Consider the following 22,045-nt stretch of genomic DNA (forward strand, 5'->3'; position numbering starts at 1 on the left):
AAAAAAAAAAAAAAAAAAAACAGCTGGGGAAACGGCCATGAAATGCGGAATTTTCTAGAAAAGTCAATCTTCCTTACTACAGAAAAACTAGAACAAAAAAGATAAAACCCAACTTCGATAAAATAAGGTCACAGAAGTAAATCTAACATAAAACTCTATTATTAGTGTAGGTTAAATGGAATTATAAACAGTAATTTTTTATATAATATTTTAGACTCAGAATCCCCTTTCATAAAGAAAGAAGAATGAAAAAGTAATCAAATAGAAGAACAAAGCTACGATCAATCTATGCTTAGAAAAAAAAAAACATAACCAAGGAAACAGCCATGAAAGGTATGTCTCCCAAAAAAGCCAATTGTTCTTACTGTAAAAAAGCAAAAATATTGGATATGAACTTTTCAAACCCACTTCGTATGAAAAACCCTAATGCAGGAAAAATCCATGAAAACTGTATGTTGTTCTACCGTATCTGAAAGGGGCTGCCCCTCCTCAATACCCCTCTCTTCACGATTCTGATTCTAATTAAACTACCCTCGTGTTTCAAGAGTCGTTCTTAAAGAACTGGGACACAAGGTAAATCTTTACTGTAAAAAGTAGGGTATGCGATTTTCGATAAGTTTTCCTGACTTTTAGAGGATATCCCCCCCCCTGAGGCAAACTTTCTCAGGCTCGTAGCTTTTGAAAGATGATATTAAACTTAACGAATCTTATATATTTGGAATTAGCATAAAAAACGATTTTTTTTATGTATCTATTGTTATAAAAATTCTGGTTTTTAGAGTATTGGTTACTATTGGGCCGAGTCACTCTTTCCTTACAGCTCGTTACCACGAACTGTTTGAAAAAGAATAATACGCATACCAAGTTTAAAGATAAATCCTAGGCAGGGGCGCAACTTGCTATGGGGCAGGGGGGCAACTGCCCCTCCCAGACCTCGGTAAACCTACAGAATTTAAGCATCAACAGAAACAGGTCAATTTTTTAGTACAAATTTACCTTTGTAGTACTATAAAGTACCTTTATGGTAGCAAATGGCTTATTTTTTAATTTTTACAGTTATTTTCAATAGACTTTGGAAAATTGGCTCCAATTCTGCCCCCCCCCCCCCAGGATTTTTACGAAATTACGCCACTGATCCTAGGCGTTCCAATATTTCAAAGTTTGGTCCAAACGTTTTCCAAGAACTGGCGCCAATACCGACTAAAGACCCTCAGTGCCATCTTAATTTTGGCGACACTTGGCATTTTTTCATTGTAATATTAAGTGTCTGATCTCAGTTCCTGTCAGAAAAGTGATTGAAAAAGCCTGAACAAATGCCAAGTGTCGCCAAACTCTAGATGGCGTGGGTGATTTTTTTTTCCACACTGGCGCCTGTTTCCACTCAAGTTAATTACTATATTGTTAATTACTGTTACTTAAATGAAATTTCAGATCGTATTCTTATAAAAAAGAAAGAAGAACAAAAAAGTAAGAAATATAAGTACAAAACCTATTCTTTTTAAAACTCTAGAAGCAACGAGCGAACACCGTAAAGTAAACATATCAGATCTATTCATAAACTTCTAAACGTTCAATTCAATAAGGAAAAACAAAAAGCTTTTTCGGTAGAAACTATCACTGGTTATAGACAATTCATGTATATTTCGATTACTTTAATTCCAACAATAAAAGAGATGGTTTCTCTAGGTATGACTTCCACAGATTTGAAAAGCGCGCCATAGTGGCACCATCAATTACCCGATGATCCGCTGACCAACTGACTTGCATGATGTGAGCCTTGACCACGTTTCCAGCGTTGTCAAATCTTGGAAGAACCTATAAGCAAAGATTACCTCAGGAAATCAACAGTTAGCCTTATTCTAAAAAAGTTTTGACGCTATATTCGATGGTTATGACGCTATTTATGGTTTAAGTACGCAGAGTGCGTTAAATTCATTTTTTGGGTTCATTTTTTCAAGGATTCCATATCTTCCATTTAGCCGTTTATGGTTTAAACAGTGAATAGTGTCTAAATTCATTTTTAATCCGATTTTTAGAAGAGTGTCCAAAATCTGCAATTTAGCTTTTCATGGTTTAAATAGTACAGAGTACGCTAAATTAATTTTTTGGTTCAGTTTCAACAAGGGAGTTCATTTTTCCATGTAGCTTTTCATGGTTTAAATAATACAAAGTACATTAAGTTGATTTTTTCGTTCAGTTTTTACAAGGGAGTCCAAGTCTTCCATTTCACTGTTTATGATTTAAGTAGCGCATAATGCACTAAATTTCATTTTTTGGTTCAGGTTTTACAAGGATTCCATTTATTCAATTTAGCCGTTTATGGTTTATATAGTGCATAGTGCACTAAATTCATTTTTTAAATACAGTTTTTAGAAGGTAGTCCAAATCTCCCATTTAGCTTTTCACGGTTTAAATAGGGCATAGTGCAATAACTTCATTTTTTGGTTCAATTTTTACAAGGGGGTCAGTATTTTCAATTTAGCTGTTTATGGTTTAAATAGTTCATAATACGATAAATTCAGTTTTGGATTGACCTTTTACAAGGTAGTCCATATCTACTGTTTATTCTATAATATTCTTGCTTTTCAAATAGTGATTTCTCTTTCAAACTATTTGCTGACTTTTTGATAGTCCTTGTCAGACAATACCCTTTAACCCCCAAGAATGTCGGTAGAACCGGCCTTGATACGTAATCCTCTATGAAGGTTGTCGGGCAGAGAGGGTAGTGGAGCTCCGACATAGTCTTAATAAGCCAATCAATGTAACTTGGTTTTGAGAAATCACTTAGAAACACGAAAAAAAAGTATGACATCAACTACGAGATCTAAAATTATCTCTGCTTTTTTATAGTTCCCAATTATTTCGCCAATTATAGTTCCTAATCATTTCGCCAATTATTCGCCTATTAGATATACACGAGTTAGTATGAAAACACAAACATAATAAGGCACAAAATCGATTTTGTACCTTGTTTTTGACATAACTAGGCGAAAATCTTGAGCCGAGGTCGAGCCTCTTAGCATTCGCTTTCCAGAGAGGGACTGAGCGTTAGTATGAGTTGAATTCTATATGGCGTGGAAGTGTAAAAAAATTCTGATTCGACTTTGAGTAATTGTTGACCCCCCTCCCTTCCCTGGTCGAACAGCGAACAAATATAAAACTAAAGAAAAAGGAATTTATAAGTCATTATCAAATGCTAAAAAATTACTTCAGTAACGGTTGGTTACTTCAGTAATTGGATAAAATATTAGCTCAAGCCTCTTGACTCTTTACTAAGACACTTTCGTCAAATATGTATCTTCATTCCAAAAAATTAACAATTGCAATGCTCTTAATCTGTTCTTGGTCAAAGATAGATAAGCATTAGGGGGTTAAAAAACTCTGTGCTACATACTAGACAAAGCGGGGGATATTGTGAGCACTACCCCATGAAATTTAGGTCTACTTATACCCCTTGCCCCAAGCTAGGAGTTGTTGTGTTGTTTGTACCTCAGCAGTGCTATAATGTTAAAATATTTTTTCTCCAAATTTAGGAAGCTCAGGAGAGATTTTCCCGTTCCCGTTCTATATTTACCTGAACGCTCGCTGAGAGTTTGAATATTTTGACCTAAAAATACAAATATATTCCAACATGATGAGGTAAACGCAACACAAATTAAGATATTGGACGAGTTTTACAAATTATAATACAGATATTGATCAGACTCGCACGCAGAGTTTTTCAGGAGGGGGGCCACAAACAAGAAATTTATTTGATAATTTGAATAAGCGGTGCCCAGACATTCAGGAAAATTAAAAATTTAAGGGGGACTCGAGGCCCCAAAACCAACGCGGACGTCTCTGAGACAGGTGCCTGATAACTCAGAGTCTGACTTTAACTGAACTGATCTAGTTTATGCGTAAGACTGATAAAAAGACAAATAAAAAGATCGTTTTATTCGTTAAAATGTTATATTATTATCATAAGATAACTTATGGACCTCCACAGTATTATACAACATATTTGTCTGGATTTTATTGTTTGTTTCACCTTAATCGATTTCCAGAGAACTAAGCAACAACTTTAGTTTTTCAGATGTGAATTATATATATATATATATATATATATATATATATATATATATATATATATATATATATATATATATATATATATATATATATATATATATATATATATATATATATATATATATATATATATATATATATATATCAGCCAACCTTGATAACTCAAACTCCTCGATATCTCGAATTACTTTTAATCCCCTTGAAAAAAACTCTTTAAGTCAAAGAAAAAACCATGAATAACTCGAAATAATTTTGCGGTTATATTTTACCTCTGTAAGTCGAAGTGAGCCGGATATTACTCGAAAATTATAACTCGAAAACTCGAATAACTCATAACTCGAAAACTCGAAGTTTAGTAGATAAGTCGTCATTTAATTTTCACTTTACCTACACAAGTCAGAGTTTACCTCTGTATCTCGGAGTTTTTTCAACGGACCTCTGTTAGTCAAAACCCCGGTATGCAGGATGCAACCTGCACACCTTGATATGTATTACTTTTGTTTGACATATTTTTGAATCAGATTCGGTTAATATTCAAACTCAATTTAGTATTGACATTTGAAAGCAAAGTAATGATATGTCAGGTCTATAATACACTAACAAAGTTATTCTTAACCTTGTAGTGGCTGTAGGGAGTAAACTTAGCGTCTCTGTACCTCTGTAACTCGAATTTTCATTTGGCTTACCTCTATCACTCGTTACATTCATAAGTCGAACTATAAGTAACTCGAATAAAAATCGTGGTCCCGTAAATTTCGAGTTAGCGAGAGTTGACTGTATATAATATATGTTCAAAATTTAACATTGTCTTAATTAAAATTTTTACCTTTTATTATATTTTGATTTAGTTTTAATTATAAGCGGAAAAGCAGTTCTAAGGAATTATTTGAATACCTGTATAGTTCCTAGAGCACCAATAGCAACTTCTGGAGCAAGAATTACTGGCTTGGCATAGGTTCCACCAAACTAAATAAGAAGAAATCTTATATTTCATAACATATGTTCCAGAAAAAAAAACTAGAAAATTACGTAAAAATAGTGGTTTACATACTACTCGCTCCCCCCCCCCTAAAAAAACCTACAAGTTAGCACAACTGGTCAGACAAATCCGTTAGATATGTTTTTTTTTTTCAGAAACTTTAGAGTGAAAAAACAAACACGCGAGAAGGAAGTTAGAGTGTTGATGAGGCAATCTTTGTCAGTGCTTGCGAGAGGGAAGTTGAAGCAACATAGGAGCGTAATTCACGAGAGCGGTCCAATTTTTAAAGCTTATTTACATAAATACACCACACTGGTATAGCTATGATAAAAAAAAAAAAAAAAATAATGGTGTTACCAAAGGCTCAGCCAGAGGTAAAAACAGAATGAAATGTGGGACACCCGGTATTTCCACAATGAACCCCTCACATTTAACTTACTTTAATATGTGCTGAAATATAGTTTTTAAAATTGTGTTAAAAAAAAAAAAAATTACAACCAATATTCATGATTAAATAAGTTATCAGTAAGCCGACGATGTCTTGTTATGTTTAAAACTATTTCAAACATATTGTTTAAAATATTGTTTAAATTGTTTAAACATATTGTTTAAATTGTTTAAAATGTTATGCTTAAAACATATTTTAAATTATTGGGTTAAAACCCAATGTAAAGTTGAGTTCTAGGAGTCAAATTTCGCTTTGGCAATTGAAGTCTTATTTATTTATTTATATTATTTTTTTCGGAAAAGACTGAGAATTTTAGGCTCTGCAATGCTCTTAATCTGTTCCTGGTCAAAGATAGATGAGCATTAGGGGTTTTTGTTAATAATACTATGACATTAATACGACGTACTTCCCCAGAAATTAAAGTGTTCCAAGTTCACGACCCCCCCCCTCGATATTTCTCCCACTTATTTGCAATTCATAATTGAATAAGTTATTGGTAAGGCAGCATTGTCTTATCATAATTAAAACTAGTCTTTAATTTTTGAGACTAAATGTAAAGCTAAGTTCTAACAGGAGTCGAATTTCGCTTCGGCAGTTGAGGTTAAAAAAAATTTGTAATTTTAGGCTCTGCAATACTCCAATACTGTTCCTTAGTAAAGACAGAAGGCATTAGGGGATTTTGGTGATTCTGGGAGCTATTTGCTTAGAAAAGAAAGTGGTCCAAGTTCGGAACCTTCCCCTATATTTTTCTACTTATTTACAATTATCTTAATAATTCAAATTATCCTTTAATGCTCATTACCCAATTAAAAGCTAAGTTCTGACAAGGTTCAAATTTCGCTTCGGCAATTAAGGTAAAAAAAAAGAAGATTTTGGCGATAATATTATGCCAATTATGGGAGTTACTTGCTCAGAAAGGAGTGTTCCGAGTTCAGAACCTTTCCCAAATATTTTTCCTACTTATTTACAACCATCTTTATAATTAAAATTATTCTTTAATCTTCAATACCCAATTAAAAGCAAAGTCCTGACAGGAGTAAAAATTTGGTTTGGAAACTGAGGTTTAAAAAAACAAAACAAATTCGAAATAATCTGACATTTTTAAAGACCGATGGTAAATACAAAATATATTAGGGGATTTTGGCGATAATACTATGACAATTCTGGAAGCTACTTGCTCAAAAAGATAAGTGTCCCAATAGGACTTACTCCTATATTTCTTCCACATATTTTACAACCGTGTCTTATCATAACTAAAGCTCTTCTTTAGTTTTCAACATACAATGTAAAGCTAAGTTGTAATAAAAGTCGAATTTGGCTTCAATCAATCAATTATTTTATTATTATTCACATATACATATTTGACTAGACCCATGGGGAGACGAGCTCAAAAAACTAGGCCTAGACAAAGATAAAATAACAAATAACACTATAATAAAAAGATAAATACAAAGACAGATACCATAACTGTACAAGTATTCGCTAACGAATACTTGTGCAATTCCTGTCTTAAAATTGAATTCTCGGATTCAGTTTTGTTAAAAATCCAAAAATGTTAGGGAGGTTACAGGGTTTGACCCCCATCCCTGATATTTTGGGTCCGACTTACAAAAAAAAGTAACAAAGTAACAAAATGCATATAAAATTTTCTTAATGCGCTTTGTAAAGTTTTATTTTTTGAAAACTTTCTTTTTGAAAAGTTCTAGTGCCATTTTTGAGTGAATAAAAAGATTAAAATGAAACTAGTTCCTCTTCCGGATCTCTTTTTCTCCTCAAAGAGATCCGGTCAAAATTAGGATTTTAAAAATCAGGTCTCATTCAGAGGCGGTAGGACTTAAAAAAAGGAGAAAATGAATAAGAGTAGGAAAAACACCATTCAGAGACAAATAAAACTTCAAATTAATCTGAAAATTAAAACGTCTTAAATCTGGAAAAAGTACCAAAGGCTATAAATATAAGATGTAAAATTGAGAAAAAACGGCTTAAATTAAATTCAATTTGGATTAATTTTTCGACGAGCAAATAGCACTACAGTACAAAAATAAAGACAAAGATACAAATCCTTCGATTCAATTTTTACGTTGCGCGATTGTACGTCCCATAATGACAAATTATCTGGATGTGAATTGACGAATTTTCTTCAATCCAGAGAACTACTAATAAAGTAGAAAATAACTTTGCATGCAACATTTTGAACCAAAAAACAAAAAACAAAAAAAAACAGCCTCTGTAACATAGGCTACGAGTATAAACCAAAAACTTAATTTACTTATTTCTCATTCTATAATTCTTTGAAATAATCTTAGCTTTAGAATAAAAAAGGCTTATCTTGAATTATGATAAAAACTGTACGTGTATGAACCAATCAAGAACTATATTTAGCGACAAAAAGAGAAGAAGAAAGGTAAGGAGAAAAGAAATTAAGATGAATAACGAATTGACGCAAAATAAAACGCGATAACAGAGAAAGAGAAGATATAATAACGTCTAACAATGTTGGTAAGTCTCATTGAGAGACGGTTGAACCTTAAAAAGGAGAAGATAAAGGAGACTAGGAAAAAAACATTCAGGAACAAATAAAACCTCAAATTAATCTGGAAAATTAAAACGTCTTAAGTATGAAAAATGTACCAAAAGCTATAAATATAGTACGTAAAATTGAGAAAAAACGGGTTGAATTAAAATGTCTTAAATCTGAAAAATGTACCAAAGGCTATAAATATAGTTCCGTCTTTCTTACCGCATAAGGCCAGCAGATATTCTTAGGGGATTAAAGAATGATTTAAACTTATTTATTGATAATTGGTGCAAGAAGGAGAAAATTACTAAAGATAGATTTCAGAATTGGATAAATTTGATTTTGACTAGTGTAAGAAATAGCATGTATAGAACTAATCCAACAGATTATGTGAAAAATTCAATATTTTACAATGCCAATATGAAACAAGAAATGCTAATATACAGAATGAATTTATAATTGTACCAGTTGATAAAGCTAGCAATAATTTTGCTATAATTTGTCAGAAACTCTATTGTGATATTTTATCAAAAGAGTTACAAACAACAAATACATACGAAAAGGCCCATATGGAGGATAATAATTTAATTGAAAATATAGAAGAAAGAATATTGAAAATATTCAGTATTAAAAAAAATGATAATGATAAAAAGTTTCCTTTCATATATTGGACGATAAAATTTCATAAATATCCACCAAAACCACGTTTTATTGCCGGGGCATTAAGGTATCCAACCAGAATTGCGGATACTGACCTATCTTTAATTTTAGGGGAAATTAGAAATAAATTTCAAGCATATTGCTCCGGAATTAACAAATTTTCTAACTTTAACCCATATTGGAGTGTTAATAACTCGTTACAAGTGATAGATTCTTTGGCGAATGTTTCAGCTAAAAGAGTTGATTCATTTGATTTTAATACTCTGTATAGAAATATGTCGCTTAATTTAGTATTCGAAATATTCAAATTGGTGATAAAAAAATCTTTTCTTTTGTCTAATATCTGATTTTAGAAAATTGATACTTTTAATAAAAAAGCCCCATGGACGAATTTCTTTAGAAGTAGTATTAATTCAAGATGTTATAGCTTGGATATGGTATGCAATCTATTAGAATTTGTTTTATTTAATACATTTTTAAGATTTGATTGGAATTTGTATAAGCAAACTTTAGGTATTCCTATGGGTGGGAATGCGAGTCTATTCATAGCAGACCTGTTTTTAAGTCAATTAGAATACAAATATATGATAAATACAAATAGCCCAAGCAATGTAAAATATAACCTTTCAAATAATAAAAGATATCTGGACGATCTCTTAGTAATAAATTGTGCAGAGTGTATGGAGATTTCAAAAAATATTTATCTACAAGAGTTAATTCTTGAGCCTAGCTATGGGATGGGACACTCCGACCATTTCTTGGATTTAAATATTAATATTTCAAATAATAATAAATTAGTTTTTAAATTATATAATAAAACGGGATGATTTTAATTTTGAAGTAATTAATTTTCCATTCCTTGAAAGACATTCAAATATTACTTATTTGGCTTATTATTCCCAATTATTTAGGTATGCAAAAATATGCAGTAATTACACAGATTTTAAAAATAGATGTAAAAAGCTGAGCGAAAAACTGATCTCAAGAGGTTTTTCTGCCAAAACAAATTAGTTGGCAATTCAAAAAATTTAGTTTTATGTATCATGAACTTTTAAGTAAATATACAAAAAATTGCAAATAAATACTGAATGATATTTTAATAAAATTTCTCTTGCGCTTTCCTTTTTTGGAATTTTGAGTTTGTAGATGTTTTCAAACAAGCTTGAGGATCTTTAAATTTGCAATTGGTTCCAGATACCCATAAAAGACACATCTGGAATAGTCTTCATTTGTTCCAGAATGGTCTCTGCTCAGTGACCTCTGGGATTTTATTAAGGAAACGTTGAAACACTTTTTGTATGTATTTTTTAATAGCTTGACTAGTATGCATATATTTCACAAGTTTTACCTGACATAGGGTTACCATATAGATCTTATGGTAGAGGCTCCACCGTGCCGGGTAAAGAAAGTAAAGCCTCGAAACCCGTTAAGGCAGGTGATATTTCTTCTGATGAGCCCTAAATGGAAGGTTCTACTTGGAAATATTTTGCTAGATTTAAGGTGCTTTTGCTTGTAAATTTACAACGACTTACATTTATTGATGACGACTTTGCATGAATTTGGACATTTCTATTTGGTTGATGGTTCGGGTATACTGTTTGGTCCTAGGGAGTTGGATAGATGGGTAAGGTCGAAGCCTCGTTCAAGTGCATATTTGTCTCAATTGCAGGATTAGGCCAAGAGTTGTTTTTTTTTTTTTTTTTTTTTTTTTTTTTTTTTTTTTTTTTTTTTTGCCAAGTAATTACCTCTTAAACATAATAGGACGTAAAATTGAGAAAAATAAAAGGGGAATAAAAAAAAACTTTATTAATTAAGAAAGGAAAAAATAAATTAAGAACCGATAAAATAAAAGACGTTTTAATAAGAGAAAAAAAACCCCAAATTTCCTATTGCTGGAACATTACAACAACAGTTCTTAGACAAAATTTCGGTTTGAAAACTGACAAAGCAAAGATGAAAAAAAGGAAAAACGAAGAAAACGTAAATATGAAATAGAGTAAAAAAAAGATCCGAACTTACTGAGCCAATATTGGACAACGTAAACGTGCCACCTGTCAAATCAGACTGTTTCAAAGCTCCCCGCAATCCAGCGTCGATGAGTCGAGCCAGCTCTTGGGCAACGTCAAGTACACTCAACGCTTGGACGTGCTTAACATTTGGCACAACTAGACCATTAGGAGTGTCCATAGCCAGACCAATATTATGCGCCGCTTTGTATGTTATGTTTTCACACGGTTCGTCTAAACTTGAATTCAACAATGGATAATGGCGAAGCGCTAAGGATGCAGCCTAAAAGAAGCCATAGATTAATCATATCTTGTAAGCAATAGATATTCATGTTCATAAGATTGAGCAATAGATAATCATATCATAAACCCTTACCTTAGCCTTAGCTCCTCCTGTACCTCCAGAGGCACACAGGGCGTCCGTTAACAGCCTCCAATCATCCCACGAATCAAATACGGCGTAGATGTCCTCCCACTCTGGGATTAAGGATGCATGAAGGGCTCTCCTGTCCCGCTCACATGTCATGCGAAGCGTGTTTTTGGGCCTTCCTCGTCGACGCGTGTCGTCTGGTTGCCACTGGAGAAGCATATTCGGTAGTCTCGATCCTGGCGTACGGATAACATGGCCAAGATAGCGCCATCTTCGTTGCCTGACTACATCAGCGACATCAGGCCGGTTTGTGTAGTGGCAAATTTCCAGGTTTATTATCCTATCCTTCCAGTTAATGTTCAGGATACGTCGAAGACAGTTGTTTTCATATGCAGTGAGTCGTTTTTCCTGCTCAGCTGTGAGTTTTAAACATTACCTCGCGTACGTCAACATCGAAAGGACGTTGCGTCTGAAAAGGCGAAGTTTTGGCTGGCGTGAGTACTTCGCTGATCTCCAGACTGGTCGAAGTCGTTGAAATTCCGAGCTTGCTAGGGCTATTCGTGTTCACAGCTCTTTACAATCATATCTTAAAGCAATAGGTTAGTTGACTTTCCTGACTCCAAGGAAGAGCAAGCCCATGGTGTCAGCTAAATCTGTAAACCCATCTCTACGTCGATAGGATTTGGTAGAAAACATCCCCAAAGAGTGTGGAAAACGGATAAGTAAAAAATTGAAGTTTACATCAGAGGAACAGCAAACACCATTGAGCCTTACTCAGAAAAACCACAATGTAAATTATGAAAATGGAAACAAAAGCAGTTACCCCTGGTCCACATTACTGCTGTTTCACCTAAAAACGGTCATTTTTGCGTCATCCGTCAAATTTTATCCGTTTTTTTATTGCGTGTTTATGTCTCATAACGGTGCAACGGCTGCGTCAAGATTTCGTCACCCAGTGCCAATCAAATGGCCTATAAGTGAATGAACAAAAATCGAAAGTTATACAATTCAATCCACTCAAGTGGGCCATTATAACCCCAGATGTGCCGTTTCCAACTGTTTTCTCTGCAACAATCCTAGGTGTAACATTTATTAGTGACTTCTCGTTTAAGCTGTATATAGACAGTATTGCACGTAACGGCCACTAGTCAATCACCAGTTTAACAAGTATGCGCAGGTTGGGCTTCTCTGATCGTCAACTCTTACTGGCCTATACAACCTACATCAGGCCTATCCTCGAGTACTGCTGTCCCGTTTGGGGTACTCAAACTCAAAACACTGCTTACATGTCAGCAGAACAAGAAGATGTCCAAAAAACGTGCTACTGCAATAACACCTGGACCCTGCTTCAGCAACTATAAAGGTGCTCTTGAACTTGTCATAGTATTCGATCGAAGTCAGGAGTTAAAACTTAAGAAAAAGCTATTAGCAAATGAGAAACACCGATCCATTTTTCCACCATCTGTACAGATCAGCAGAGCAACTAGGTATCAGAGGCAACGCTGTAGCGTTGCCAATAGTAAAGGCCATGCGGCTCCAATGTTTTATTATTTATTTATTATTTTTTTCCCGGCACTTCGAACGGAAGTGGTCGTCTTAAAAACTTTAAAGGGGTCTCATTCGACTGGAAATCGAGAGTTCTAGTGCCCTTTTTAATAGTCGAAAATGATTGGAAGGCAACTAGTACCCCTCACGCCCATCATTCCCCCAAACATATCCAATCAAAATTGTTAGATAGCCATTTTGTTGAGCGTAGTTGATTTCCAGATAGAAAATATATTTTTGAGGAGTAGAAACCCCAAGAACCCTCAGGACAAGGGTTTTAAGTTTTGCCCTGGGGGCATATAAGGTGTTATATAGACATCAAAACAGGCTCATTCGAATGGAAATTCAAAGGGCTAGTGCCCTTTTTAATAGTCGAAAGTGTTTGGAGGGCAACGAGCCCCCCCCCCACGCCCATCATTACCCCAAACACATCCAATCAAAATTTTGAGATAGCCATTTTGTTCAGCGTAGTTTATTTCCAGATAGAAAATATGTTTTTGACGAGGACACTCTCCCTCAACCCTCAGGGCAAGGGTTTTCAGTTATGCCCTGGGGGGATATAAGGTTTTTATAGAAGGCGTTGTCGTAGAAACTTCAGAATAGGCTCATTCGATTGGATATTCAAAGGGCTAGTACCCTTTTTAATAGTAGAAAGTAATTGGAGGGCAACTAACCCCCCCCACTCCCATCATTTCCCTAAACACATCCAATCAAAATTTTGAGAAAGCCATTTTGTTCAGCGTAGTTAATTTCCAGATGGAAAATATATTTTTGAGGAGGACACTCCCCCACAACCCTCAGGGCAAGGGTTTTAAGTTATGTCCTGGGGGCATATAAGGTTTTTATAGAAGGCGTTGACGTAGAAACTTCAAAAAAGGATCATTCGATTGGAAATTCAAAGGGATAGTGCCGTTTTTAATAGTTGAAAGTGATTGGAGGGCAACTAACCCCCCCCCCCATTATTCCCCCAAACACATCCAATCAAAATTTTGAGATAGCCATTTTGTTCAGCGTAGTCGATTTCCAGAAAGAAAATATGTTTTTGAGGAGGCAAACGCCTACAACACTCGCGACAAGTTTTGTAAGTTAGGCTCTGAGGGCATTTTAGGTTTTTATAGTCAGTGTAGTGGTAGTCACTTAAAACCAAGCTCTTTCGTTTTGAATGTAGAAGGGATAGTGCCCTCTTTAATAGTTAGATGTGATTGGTGGGCCCCAAGCCCCTCCCCATGTAAGAACCCATCAGTTCCCAAAACAAATCCGATAAAAATTGTGATACACCCATTTTGTTCAACGTAGTTGATTTTTAGATAGAAAATATTTTTTTGAGGAGGATACTCCCTCAAAACCCTCAAGGCAAGGGTTTTAAGTTATACCCTGGGGACATATAAGGTTTTTATAGAAGGCGGTGTCGTAGAAGCTTCAAAAAAGGCTCATTCCATTGGAAATTCAAAGGGCTAGTGCCCTTTTTAATAGCCGAAGTGATTTGAGGGCAACTACCCCCCCCCCCCCTCTCACGCCCACCTTTTTCCCAAACACATTCAATCAAAATTTTGAGACAGCCGTTTTATTAAACGTAGTTTTAAGTTCTGGAAATTAGGTCTTTGAGGATGACAACTCCCCCAGAGCCCTCAGGTCATGGGTTGTAATTTAAGGATTCTCGGAATCCTTCCCATTATTTCTTATGGAAGGGATGCTCGTTTAAACTTTAGAGGGCTCATTTGACTGAAAATTTAAAGTTCTTGTTCACTTTTTAAGAGTCAAAAGAGATTGGAGGGTAACTAGCCCCCCCCCTCCTCCACGCCCTAAATGCATCAGATAAAAATTTTGAGATAGACATTTTCTTAAAACAGTTCAAAGTTCTGATAAAAAAAAAACTCCGGTGTCAACAAAACCCATCAGGTCCCTGGGGAAGGCTTTGTAAATCATGCGCTGGGGGCAAAAAGAGAATGATAGAATCATTAAGTAAAAAGTCAAGGCAAAAAAATGTACAAAACATATTAATATAAATTATTAGATAGATTTCTTATTGATACTAATGTAAATTAATAAATAAATTTCTGCTGGGTGGAATTTAACGCGGGGGAATTACCAGCAGGAAAAGAAAATGTTCTTTGAGGGGGGAGGAATTTCTCAGGGGTGGGTTTTCCAAATGTAAATTATTCAGGGAGGGGACGACTAAACCCATTCGATAATATTCTAAATTTTACATCTGAAAGTAGCGGGAATAAACAATCAACGGAAATGTCAGAGATAGAAATTTAGGTCCCTTTAGACGACTTTGTTCGTGTCTTTTGAAAAAAAAAATTCAAAAGACAGATTATTTTCATTTGTATTACTTTCTCTGTGGCTGCTCAATTATGCATGTGAGGGGGGAGACTTCCCCCCACCTCTGTCTATGCTAAGGTTTTAGTTTTTATCTCAAGGCTTAAAAATTAACGCAATGCGATAAAAGTATAACTCAAAATAACATATATAGAAAAATATATGCACATAACACGGAACAATTAATTAAAATTGCATATTATGAGTTGAGGCTCACCCAAATAATCGCCCAGGTTCCTCACCAATCCACCATTAATGAAGTAAATACTGCAATAAATGAAAATATAATGTATTTTTGAGAATTTTAAGGTCTTTCACAACGCAAATGGTCCAACATTCTACAGCCCAATGAGTCTGTCTAATGTCCTAAATCGGGAACGGAGGAGATAAGTGAAGTTCGGCCTCGTATTGGATGAGTCTCCAACCTCACCCCCCCCCCCCTCTCCTTCTGTCTACGCTAAAGTTTTCTTCTTTATGCCAAATACGCCGCCCCCATCCCAAAGACTTTAATAAGGTAAAGTTTTGCATGGGAAGAACACATAGTAAATCAATTATAATTATCCAATTATAAGGTTAAAATACATACTCTGTGATAGATGCAAAATTGCTCTGGCCCACAAAATCCTATTAAGGTCAATTCCAAACGGTCGTGATCCCTTTGTGTCAGCAAGTGAAATGGTCTAAACCCCCTTATTGGAGCAATTTTTTCAATCCATTCATTGTTGTCAATCGCTGTCCACAAGTTATGCAAGCTGTCTATTGTTCATATATAAAGTTTTTATCAAAGAGGTAATGGTATAGACTTTGAGAAAAAAAACCTCATTCGATTTAAATTGAAAGTTCTAGATCCGTTTTTTAACCTCAAGAATAATCGGACAGTAAGCACCCCCCCCCCCCCAAGGCATAAAAACTTGAAATTTTTTGCAATCAAAACGAACAAAAATTAATTAAAAAAAGCTTTCCAAAAAATAAGTTTCTCAAAGAAAAGTAAAGGTCATTTTGAACTTAAGCTCAGGAGATACAAATACCTGTTAAAATTCAAACTCAAAACGACCAGAAATTACTATTAAATAATAAATTAAACCCAAAACGAACAGAAATTAAATAAACAGTCATAGCAAAAAACATACAACATGTAATAATATAAATGAATAAATAGATCTTAAAGCGAGTAATGCTTAGATTGAATATGAAAATCAAGCTTAAAACGAAAAAAAAATATTTTGGTATTAAAGCCTAAATGAAACTTAAAACGAACAGAGATTAAATAAACAATCAATGCGAATAAACATTCAGTATATATTAATGTAAATGAATAAATATATCTTAAGGCGAGTGAAACTTAAATTGAATATATAAATTACGTTTGAATCAAATTAAAATAACTACAAACAAGAGTTTGGGTATCGTCTCACTGCAAAAGCCTAAACCCTACTGCGTCATTGGCGCTTTACTGAAAACGAATTATGTTACAAATGTTTTCTTTTGTACTTAATATTGAAAATAAATATTAAAATTACAGTAAAATTTTGAACTGATGAGCTTACAGCAATTAATATTATACATTATACATAAAATATTCAGTTTAATTTATTAGTTCTTTTCAAGATTGGTCAAGACAAATATAGTTTCACTACAAACAAAATTTGGATACTGCCCCCTTCTTTAACTGTAAAAACCTAAAGCCTTCTGCGTCATTGGCGCTTCACTGAAAACGAATTACTCGTATATTACAAATTTATTCTTTTCCAGTTCTTACAGCATTGAAAATGAAAACAAAAATTACAGTGAAACAATTGTTTGAACTGATGGATCTTTCCACAATTAATATCATTATATATTTAATAATCAATTTGATTTTGTTTATACTTTCCAAGACTGTTCAAGACACGTATAGTTTTCAGTAAAGCACCAATGACGCAGTAGATTTTAGGCTTCTACTAGTGAGGCGATACCCAAACTCTTGTTTGTAGCTATTTTTATTCGATTCAAACTTGATTTGCATATTCAATTTAGAACCACTTCTAAGTTTAGAACCACGCTAAGCATTACTCGCTTTAAGATCTATTTACTCATTTATATTATAATTGTGGTATGTTTTTTGCTATGATTGTTTATTTAATTTCTGTTCGTTTTGGGTTTCATTTATTCTTTAATAGTAATTTCTGGTCGTTTTGAGTTTAAATTTAAACAGGTATTTGTATCTCCTGAGCTTAAGTTTAAAATGGCCTTTACTTTTATTTGAAAAACTTATTTTTCGGAAATTTTTTTTTTACTAATTTCCGAAAAAGGGAAATGAAAGCACCGATTACATTTGAAAATTTTGTAAACAAAATCCAGGAGCCTCAAAAGTGGTTCATGAAAGCCATTCCAAGAAATATCTAATCCTAAAGGTCGTGGATATTTCCAGGGAAATGAGCATAGACGGTAAGATTTATATTATTAATGAGCCATAGCTAGCCTAGGCTAATACAGCCTAGACTTTTGATATTTGTTCTTGGCTTCTATAACTGGATACAGCCAATTCCCATTCCTCTGCTGTTTAGATATTATACACTAGTTTTCACGCTTCAACGGATGCAATGAACCACTTATGTCTGAACAATTTTGCAATTTTCCCGAATACGTTATCCATGAGCCATTTTGCGTGAAAAAATTAGTGTGAACAAAGGGTCAGTCTTTTTTTTATCTCGTTTTTTTTTACTTTTGTCTTACATTGGATTGAATACAAAAGAACTAATTTTTGCGAAAACTATAAAAAAGATAAATTTGTGTATTTTTCTTTTAAAGAAATGTTCTGCCTATGGTCGGCTACATATAAAGCCTATGTTTTGCACACTAGCTTAGCCTTCACTATCCCATAACCAATAAAACTGCCAAAAACAAAATAATGAGCCAGGTTTCAGAAAAGTTGAGGCTGGTATGCCCCTTGCTTGGAACAAAATTTCAGGTACCCCCCCTCTCCCCTCCCCCCCCCCTAAAATTTTGGCTGAGTCCTGCGAGCGATACACCAAATACGCTTATCGGTTATACTCAATCGATTGACGATGTTCCAAAAAATTTCCTGCAAAATTCCCAATAAAATTTCCTGCCTTTCTCGTCGGTTTTTCTCCTTTCTTTATTGGTCTTTCCTAGAATACTACCATTTCAATACACCCAAGTAACTTAAAACTGAAATTTCCCAAGACCTGTTTTTGGACGGGATATCCAAGAGATTTATTCGCGAATAGAATTATTCGCGATTTATTCTTAACGGCACAAATGTGCCAAGCGTGGATAAACAATTGAAAACAAAGCTGGCTCATAAGACTGGCTAGTGAAAATTCTCCTAAACATCGACTCATGCCAAGACATTTGAAACGTGACCACGTTTCTATTTTTCTAATCCACTTATTAGTCTTATTATATTTGGCGCTGTTTTAATCGGCATATAAGTTGTCCTAACTAACTTTTTATCAAATTAATGAGGTGGCTGGCTGGAGGAGGATTGTGGAGATTTTGGACAATTGGATTATTTGGATTGTTTTTTTGTTTTTTTTTCATAATGGTTATTCCAGTAGCACCTCGGTGAGGAAAAATGTACATACTGAATTCCACTATCAGTATTGTATGTATAGTTAGTTCATGTGAATAACCTGTATAGACACGGACAACTTGTTCTTTTTCGATAAGGAACAACAAGGACATTTTCCTTGCACGCCCCTAGGACAACCTGTTTTTGAAGGCCAGTTCATGGGCACGCCTGAAGATTGATTTGAAGACAAGTTATTTCTCCTGTGTATTTATAATGTTTAGTCGTAATTTATTAATAGTGAAAGAAACAACACCAGCTTTTAATTGTCTCTAGTCAACTGGTAACCTTAATTGGATCTCAATTACGACTCCGCAATGTTGTCAAAGATACTATTCATTCTTTTGAAGTTATTTAGGTAAAAAACGAAAAAACGGTAAAATTTGTAGGTTGTTGTAAAGCCATAGCCATAAAAATTTGAACGGCCTAAAAACCAAAAGCCAGAAAAACTTTCCACTAACAGAAAAGCCTACATTCGGTTTACTTTCGTTTTTACATTCGTTTTAAGTCTAGCCAACTCTTGTCTTTTTGCTAATATCGGTTTGGTAGCTTTCCGCTAGTCGCAAATATCGGATGGAAAGCGAACCCAGCCTCGCTAGCAAGTACCATACAATGCCCTCTTAGCCATCGTAAATCAATACACGAGGAGCAGCCCACTTTCAAAATAGTGTACATCAGGCGGTAAGTGCCGAGCATGCCACAAAGCTTGAAAGCCCTTTTCTCACGTTTTAAGACCTCTCCCATATTTTCCCGCAATTACCCCCATGTTGTCCCCCATTTTCTTCTGGTTTTATACCATAAATAAAAGTTCAAATAGGGATAAAATCCTTTTAATAGAGAGTAATTTTCACAAACAGTGTTAAAATTTCACAAAAACAATACCAGATATTTCGGTCACATATGCAGTGACCGTCATCAGTAGTAAAACTAAACTAATACAGTGTACTGATCAGTAGTAAACAAAATAGTTTTACTACTGATGACGGTCACTACATATGTGACAGAAATATCTAGTATTTTTGTAAATTTCTATCACTGTCTATTAAAAGGGTTTTATCACTATTTGAACTTTTATTTATCGTCATGGAAAGGCAGTGTGGTCTCCGAAACTATCTAGTATACAAATTTACTACCCCAAAATCAATTCCTGTATACGTATCTGACACAGTATAAAAAAAAATAGTGCAATTAAATATCATATTAAAAAGAAGGCGAAAAATACACATACCTTAGCCACGCATAAGCGATAAAGTAAGATATTTCTGGAACTACTGGAGATTTTTTTCAGAAAATTCGTAAATACTACCTGAATTTTTTTTAGCTCATCCATGGAGAACGTTAAAGATAAACCCACCAAATTCTTGTTTCGGCCTTGTACGTCTCTATTTTCATTAATCATGGACGTGAATTACACGTAGTTGCATTAAAGGAGACAATGCATTTACAACAGCAGCTAAAACTAATAAACAAACAGTAATTAAAAGAGGTTTACCTTAATAAAGAAAGGCATGTATGAAAGTCTGATTCCTTTATCTTTAACTGCAGCACTGTCCTTCAGCAGTTTTCGAACTTCAACCAATTCTGTAAGGTCTACTTCGTCACAATACCCAAATTCAGGAATTTTCTAAAGAAAACACAAAATCAAAGAAGTTAAGGACCCATGGGCGTATCCATGATTTTTGTTCGGGAGGGAAGGGGGGCTAGAAAAAAACTCACAAAATGAGTCAAAAATTTGTTTATATACATATTTGCTACCTTTTTTACGAGTCGGACAAAAATTTCGGAAGGGTTCAAACCTGATACAACCCCCCCCCCCCTGGATACTGCCTTGAAAGCACTAAAATAAATCTTCATTTTTTTTCATTAGAATAGAACAGAATTTTGTCTGTTCGTTACCATAGCTTTAATCTAACATGAGCATGTAAAAAAAATAAAAATAAATAAACGTACTCGAAGCTTTTGTAGGATATTCTTAGTGTCATAATAATTATGTATCTATTTAATTGTAATTATATCTATTTATATTATACAAATATAATTATGTCTATTTATATCTATTAGAATAGAATAGAATAATGCTTTATTTTTAAAACTTTTCACAAGCGATATATCTCCGAATATAAGTTCGTGTCAAAAAAATAAAGTAAACAACATCCATCACAAGCACTCAATAAAATTAGGATCACGGACAGCTAAATATTAAGGAATATCAAGTAACAGAATACAGACAAATTAAAATTAAACAATTACGAGAAGCATTACAGTAACCAAAATAATGTCATATCAAACAGGTCCTACATTAAAGGTAAATCCATCGTAAGGGGATATCTTCTGCCAAATTGTTTACTATGACGCTGAATAAGATGGGTCCAGTTATACTACCTTGAGGTATTCCGTTATGGACTGGTAGAGGTTCTGAATAAGTATTCATGTATTTGACCACTTGAGATCGTCTGCTTAAAAATGATGAGATAAGTTTTACTAGAGAGGGGTCTATTTGGAATTCATGGGAAAGTTTATCAACTAAAACATTATGGTCAACATAATAGAAAGCCTTTTCCAGGTCAACTGAGATGTGATTAGGCCAGGTATTAGGTGTCTCTAGGTTTTTCAGTATTGTGTCACACATATGTACTAGATAGTGGGACATTGACACTTTTGGGACGTTTCCAAATGGTCGGATTTCAATACGTTCTGCAACTGAGACCCTGAGCCATTCAGATAAAAATGATTCGTACAGCTTTGAAAAAAGTGGTGTTACTGTTATTGGTCTAACTTTGTCAAAATCAACCACGGCACCTTTTTTTTGGAACTAGAGTCACATAACCTTGTTTCCAAAGAACCGGGAATTCGCCTGTTTTTGTGATCTTGTTGAAAATATCTACCAGTGGCTCTGAGATTTTATCGGAGAAAGCTTTTACGAGTGCGATCGGAATATCTGAGGGGCAGATACTGGTTCTTTTGAATTTTTGGATTTTATTTGTAATCTCAGATTTTGTGATTATTTGTAAATTATCTTCAGAGGTTTGGGAGGAAATTCTTTTCGGATTCAGGGGTAGGTAACATCGTGAAATCAAACTAAGGTGGTAGTTTAAGTCATTTGCGGTTTTTATAGGAGGCTCATTTAGGCTAAAGTTTAGTTGTTTAGGTTCTTTGCCACAAATAAGTTTTATTTCCTAATACCATTTTTTACGATTAATTAAAAAAAACTTTTCCCACAAAATAAGTTTTTCAAAGAAAAGTAAAGAACTCCATTAAACAAAAAATGAGCAAAAATAAAATCAAATAATCTGCGATGCATGAAACTACCACAAATCAGCATCGACAAATAAATGAAACTCAAAACGAACGGAGATTACAATAAATAACCAAGTGGAACTTAAAACGAGCAGATATTAACATAAGTTGGGCTCAAAACCCCTATGCCTTCCCAAGGCCAGAACATAATTTGCACTTTACTGAAAAAAATATAAATGTTTTTACTTTTATAACTTTAATAAATCAAATAATATTAAGATTTTGATTACTAAATATCAGTATATGTATATTAAACTG

General features: G+C 34.1%; 1 protein-coding gene across 1 annotated transcript in view; it reads right to left on the reverse strand.

Annotated features, from left to right (window-relative positions):
* Nucleotides 1–1,529: 1,529 nt before the first annotated feature.
* Nucleotides 1,530–22,045, reverse strand: part of Dbct (Dihydrolipoamide branched chain transacylase E2) — a 53,906-nt gene continuing 33,390 nt past the window's right edge. The window contains exons 6-9 of the mRNA XM_089102638.1: nucleotides 19,983–20,114; nucleotides 10,696–10,965; nucleotides 4,966–5,037; nucleotides 1,530–1,815 (exon numbers count right to left, since the gene is read on the reverse strand). Of these exons, the coding sequence (XP_088958764.1) occupies nucleotides 1,648–1,815; nucleotides 4,966–5,037; nucleotides 10,696–10,965; nucleotides 19,983–20,114 (642 nt within the window). The 3' untranslated portion in view covers nucleotides 1,530–1,647. The remainder of the gene's footprint in view (nucleotides 1,816–4,965; nucleotides 5,038–10,695; nucleotides 10,966–19,982; nucleotides 20,115–22,045) is intronic.

This window comes from Artemia sp. Qi Xiang Cuo, chromosome 16, assembly GCF_049724085.1.
Source record: "Artemia sp. Qi Xiang Cuo chromosome 16, ASM4972408v1, whole genome shotgun sequence".
In the NCBI taxonomy this organism is placed as follows: domain Eukaryota; kingdom Metazoa; phylum Arthropoda; class Branchiopoda; order Anostraca; family Artemiidae; genus Artemia; species Artemia sp. Qi Xiang Cuo.